This window comes from Cydia splendana, chromosome 6, assembly GCF_910591565.1.
Source record: "Cydia splendana chromosome 6, ilCydSple1.2, whole genome shotgun sequence".
NCBI classification, from domain to species: domain Eukaryota; kingdom Metazoa; phylum Arthropoda; class Insecta; order Lepidoptera; family Tortricidae; genus Cydia; species Cydia splendana.
In genome coordinates this window covers 6,500,905-6,506,603 of record NC_085965.1, presented here as the reverse complement: position 1 = coordinate 6,506,603, position 5,699 = coordinate 6,500,905, and the positions used below count along the sequence as shown (strand labels likewise).

The 5,699-nt window shown below is 37.9% G+C and overlaps 1 protein-coding gene across 2 annotated transcripts; it reads left to right on the top strand.

Annotated features, from left to right (window-relative positions):
* Positions 1-660: 660 nt before the first annotated feature.
* On the top strand, positions 661-5,481 carry LOC134791272 (uncharacterized). Of its 2 annotated transcripts, XM_063762258.1 has the most exons (3): positions 661-1,047; positions 1,226-2,243; positions 4,049-5,481. In XM_063762258.1, the coding sequence occupies exons 1-2, from the start codon at positions 912-914 to the stop codon at positions 2,233-2,235; spliced, it is 1,146 nt and encodes a 381-aa protein (XP_063618328.1). In that variant the 5' UTR covers positions 661-911; the 3' UTR covers positions 2,236-2,243; positions 4,049-5,481. The 2 variants fall into 2 exon arrangements, with proteins under 2 accessions (XP_063618328.1, XP_063618327.1); XM_063762257.1 differs by having other exon boundaries at positions 1,226-5,481.
* The last annotated feature ends 218 nt before the right edge of the window (positions 5,482-5,699 follow it).

Below are 5,699 nucleotides of genomic sequence, written 5' to 3'. Positions count from 1 at the left end.
CATGCCTAATAAATAAATACAATTATGTGCCAGTGTGAATAACTCGTACCGAATAAACAAACCGCTAATAAACTGTTACTCAAAATCAAATTATTTCTAGAAATTCTCGTTAGAACTAAACTCAACATTTAGTTGGGAATGTAGCGCGCGTCGGGCACATCTCTAATTGCCAGACTACCCATCTGTATCAGAGGAAAAAGTGTAATAAAATACTAATGTAGCAGCTTTCCTGACGTGTATGAAAATAAATGCTACCCATTTTTGTACCTGCCAGGCGATTATACCAGCAATATAGACGCAACATAAATAAGTAGGAAGTAGGTTCTACAGGTAATCTCTTAAGTAGGTACGTTTTATATTATGATAATGTCAGAGATTGGGCATCGTCAGTATAATTTGGAATCAAAGATTTCGAGGGCAATATTTTATTATATAAATAGTAACGGGGATGGTCTAACTCGACACCCTTTGTCTAGACTAGACTGACGAGAGAAAATATATTCATACATTTTATGTGTGAGTTATTAGAAATATTTATAAACGTAAATAACCTAAAGGTCCTCTAAAAGAGATAGCTCTTTAGCGTCTTGTTTACCTCTGTTTTTATGTATTATTTGTGTTTCTATGTACATTTATTCTGAGGTTGTGCAATAAAGCGGATTTGTATTGTATTATGTTTCACAGCTTCATTCTTTGCGATTTATTAGTGTTTACATATTGTAGTAGCATTACCAAGCACTAGCCTTGCACGGTTTGTTGAAAGTTTTTTTTTTTTTTTTTTAAACCTGGCAACACTTGTTTTTCCCACCACCAATCCAACGTGGCGCTGGTGCAGTCCGCCATTCCTCATTCTGTATTTCCGTGCTCAAGCCTTCGCACGTGTCTCAAGTCCGCCGCAAAAATCTTCCAACATGGGCAAGAGGAAGGAAGAGCTCCGAGACGACGAGATACGAAGAAAAATACAAAAATTGGAAAATAAATTGGCGAAAAAACCCGCTAGACGTCGAATTATATACTCATCATCCGATTCTTCTGCAGAATCAGACGGTAAGCTATGACTTCTACGGATGCATATTGCTAAAATGGCAAATATCATCACGTTACATATTAAAATGGATTAGTGATGCGAGCAACCAAACCGGGTTGTCTTCGTCACAATTTATGTGATACGTTACTGCTAACAGGGCAGGTACTGTCACTAATTGAAACCTTTTCATTATTCCAGACGCCGCAAATCAAGTTGCGGCACGCAAAGTAACTACAGTGGCCATGGTCCACGACGAGGCCTCGCAAAACTCACCTCGTGTCACGTCGCCACGTGCCGTCTCGCCGCCGCCACCGCGCTCGCCGCAAGACATGCCGTCGCCCCCGGAGCAGCCGACGCCAGCTCAAACTGACACCGAGACCGAAGAACCTAATCCGGAAGAACAACAACTCGACGACGAGATTTTGTCATTACTGGGTGACGCCCCAAAAAGTGACCATCAATTTGGGCCACCTATGCACAAGGACATTGCCAGTCGATGGCAAGAGATACTTTTAAAGGGTTTGGACAAAGAAACGAAAGAAAAACTATTAAAACAGTATGTGATCCCTAAAAACTGTGACATGCTTTTAGCCCCCAAACTAAATCCCGAAGCAAAAGCTGCTTTGTCAGATGGATCGGTAAAACGTGACTTCTGTATTATGCAAAAGCAAAATCAGGTGGGCGTGGCCCTTGCTGCCCTGGCCTCTCTTACAGAATTAATAATTTCAGGAGAGAATAATAAGCAAAATCTTCTTAAGCCCCTGAGTGACGCATGTCGAATTCTGTGCGATAGCCATCACAGTGAAACAGCGACGAGACGCCACTTCGTCTTAACCGCAACAGATGCTGCTCTTAAAGAAACGTTGGTTGAAACAAAGAGAGATCAATTTTTGTTTGGCGAAAACGTGAGCGAGAAATTAAAAGTAGCCAAAAGCATCCAAAAGACCGGGGAGTCATTAAAACAACAACAAAAGTCGGTATTTAACAAAAATAATTTTATTGCAAACAAAGGTCATTTAAACTTCAAGCCGTATCGCAGGACGGACCACAAGCCAGGCGCCAGCACGGCGCGCACAGCTCGCGCACCTCGCGCACCTCAGCGCTACCAGCCCAGCGCGAGCAGCTACTCGTACCGAGATCGCCGGGCGCCAGCACCGAGTCGAGCCCGCTCGCCGCCGCCGAGACGCAACACCCACTATCGGAGATAGACTACGAGGTACGGTACGCTGGTAGACTTCGGTGTTATTATAATGAATGGACTAAAATAACTGATGATCCAGTCATTTTATCTTGGCTTAAAGGTTATTTAATACCCTTTACTTCCACGCCCCATCGCCCCGATACCCCCCGTGTCTACCCTAAAACTGACCAAGAGCATCAGGATTTTCTAAAGTCAATAAACTCATTACTTGACATCAACGCGATTTCAAAGTGTGATCACGTTGATGACGAATTTATATCCACAGTCTTCCTTGTGCCTAAACCGAATGGCGACAAACGCTTCATATTAAATTTAAAATGTTTAAATAAATTCGTAGATACAAAACATTTTAAAATGGAGGATTACCGTACCGCCTCTAAATTTATTACCAATTACTGTTACATGGCATGTATAGATTTAAAGGATGCATACTTTTTACTACCCGTTCATGAATCTCATCGGAAGTATTTGCGTTTTGTGTATGACAATATTTTATATCAATTTAATTCCTTACCATTCGGTTTAAGCTCCAGCCCGTATGTGTTTACTAAATTAATGAAACCCGTAATGGAATATTTAAGATCACAAGGTTTGCTTTCAGTCATATACTTGGATGACATTTTCCTGATTGGCACTTCATACTCTGAATGTAAAACTAATGTTAACATAACCAAAAACACTTTAGAAAGGCTTGGTTTCTTGCTAAACTTCGATAAAAGTTGTTTGGTCCCAAAAATGGAATGCAAATTCCTTGGTTTTGTCTTTGACTCCCAAAACATGATTATGAAACTTCCTGACACTAAAAGAATAAAAATTAAAGAAAAGTTGCAGGCATTATTAAATATCCATAGGTGTACACTACGTGACTTTGCAAGATTTCTAGGTCTTTTAGTGTCGGCATGTCCAGCAATTCAATATTCGCGGCTTTACACCAAGGAATTTGAGCATTTCAAGTATTCATGTTTATTAAATAATCCTAGTTACGAGCAAAGTGTACGAATACCCGCAGTATTAAAAAATGACATGTTTTGGTGGCTCAATAACATAGATCAGGGTTATACCCCTCTATGCGTAGAAGAATATAACTTAGAAATTTTTTCAGATGCGTCTACGACTGGCTGGGGTGCCTATTGTGATAACAATAAAACCTATGGCCATTGGAAAGACGATGAAATTAATTTACACATTAACGAGCTAGAAATCAAGGCTGCTTTCTTTGCACTCAAAAGTTTCGCAAGAAACCTAAATGACTGTAGAATTCTTTTACGCATAGATAACGTTACTGCAATTTCCTGCATTAATAGAATGGGCAGCATACAGTTTAGACATTTAAATAAGATTGCCAGAGAAATTTGGGAATGGTGCGAATGTCGTAAAATATTTATTTTTGCATCTTACATTAAGTCAAATGAGAATTGTGAAGCAGATTCAATGTCACGTAAAAAGTTTAACGATATTGAATGGGAATTAAATGATTATGCATTTAACGAAATAACATCAAATTACGGGTACCCGGAGGTTGATTTGTTCGCTAGTCGTCACAACGCTAAATGCCCGATTTATGTGACGTGGAAAAATGATCCCGATGCCTGGGCTATAGATGCATTTACGATCTCTTGGAAAGATAAATATTTTTACGCGTTTCCACCATTCGCGTTACTTGCTAAAACAATGCAAAAAATAATAACTGACAAAGCTGAGGGCATAGTAGTTGTACCATATTGGCCGATGCAACCATGGTTTCCGTTATTTAAAAAACTAACTGTTTCTGAATATATTACTTTTGAACCCAATGCTAAATTATTAATATCTCCTTTCAGGACGAGTCACAACCTACACAAGACCCTCAAACTGGTTGCCGCGAAGCTTTCAGGCAAGCATTACTGAAAAAGTCCCTATCGATTAGATGCATAGAAATAATGTTAGCATCCCTATCAGTTTCTACATATAAGCAATATGACGGATGTATTAAAAAGTGGATATCCTATTGTAAGAATATAAGTGTTGATTATACAAATCCATCTGTTCCTCAAATTGTTGATTTCTTAACAGAGGTGTTTGATAACGGGGCACAATATGGTACAATTAACAGCTACAAATCTGCTTTGTCGTTAATATTAGGTGAAATTGTTAATCATGAAATAATAAAACGTTTTATGAAAGGTGTTTTTAAGCTCAGACCTTCAAAACCCAGGTACAATGTAACATGGGACCCTAATATTGTCTTAAATTATTTGTCACACAAATGGCCTAATGAAACTCTGAGCTTAGAAATCCTAGGTAAAAAGTCTTTAACTTTATTAGCCTTAGTAACAGCACATCGTGTACAAACCCTCTCTTTGATAAAGATAAGTAATATCAAGGTCAACACTCCTGTCGATATAACTATACATATCCCAGATTCTATAAAAACAACAAAGCCAAACTCCTACCAGCCCATTTTACGTTTACCGTATTTTGACACACGTCCAGAGATTTGTCCAGCAAGGTGTCTTGAAGCGTATATCAATAAAACAACAACACTTCGTAAAGAACACGATTATTTATTTATTAGTCATAGAAGGCCACATAATAAGTTATCACCACAAACACTCAGTCACTGGATAAAAAACACTCTTAGCTTCTCTGGAATAGACACGTCTATATTTAGTGCCCATAGCACAAGGCACGCTGCTACTACTTCGGCTAATAAACGTGGAGTCTCCTTAGATTTAATTAGGAAAACTGCAGGCTGGACTGATTCCTCCTCGGTATTCGCAAAATATTACAACAAAGAGATTATTGTTGATCCCAATCAATTTGCGATGTCTGTTCTGTCGTCGAATAACCTGTAATAATAATTAAGAATAAGAATAAATATGACATTGATTATAAAATAACATAAGTACTTGCTACGATGTTAATGGTTTAAATAAATGGAATAAAAAATACATACCTTACTGATTGTTATTATTTTTTAACCCTTTTGTTTCATATTTATTAATTTGTCTCTGAACATCCTACAATATGTAAACACTAATAAATCGCAAAGAATGAAGCTGTGAAACATAATTAAAAATCAAACGAACTTACCAAGTGAAGTTCGATGATAATTATGTGAACAGCTTCATTCGACGCGATTTATGCATACCCTCCCAAATATAAAAAATCCCTACCCTATAAATATGAAACAAATTGCTATAAACAAAATGAGGAATGGCGGACTGCACCAGCGCCACGTTGGATTGGTGGTGGGAAAAACAAGTGTTGCCAGGTTTAAAAAAAAAAAAAAAAAACTTTCAACAAACCGTGCAAGGCTAGTGCTTGGTAATGCTACTACAATATGTAAACACTAATAAATCGCGTCGAATGAAGCTGTTCACATAATTATCATCGAACTTCACTTGGTAAGTTCGTTTGATTTTTAATTGTATTCTAGAAATATTTATGAATCAGTAATAGATGTGGTATTATCCCTACTAATATTATAAT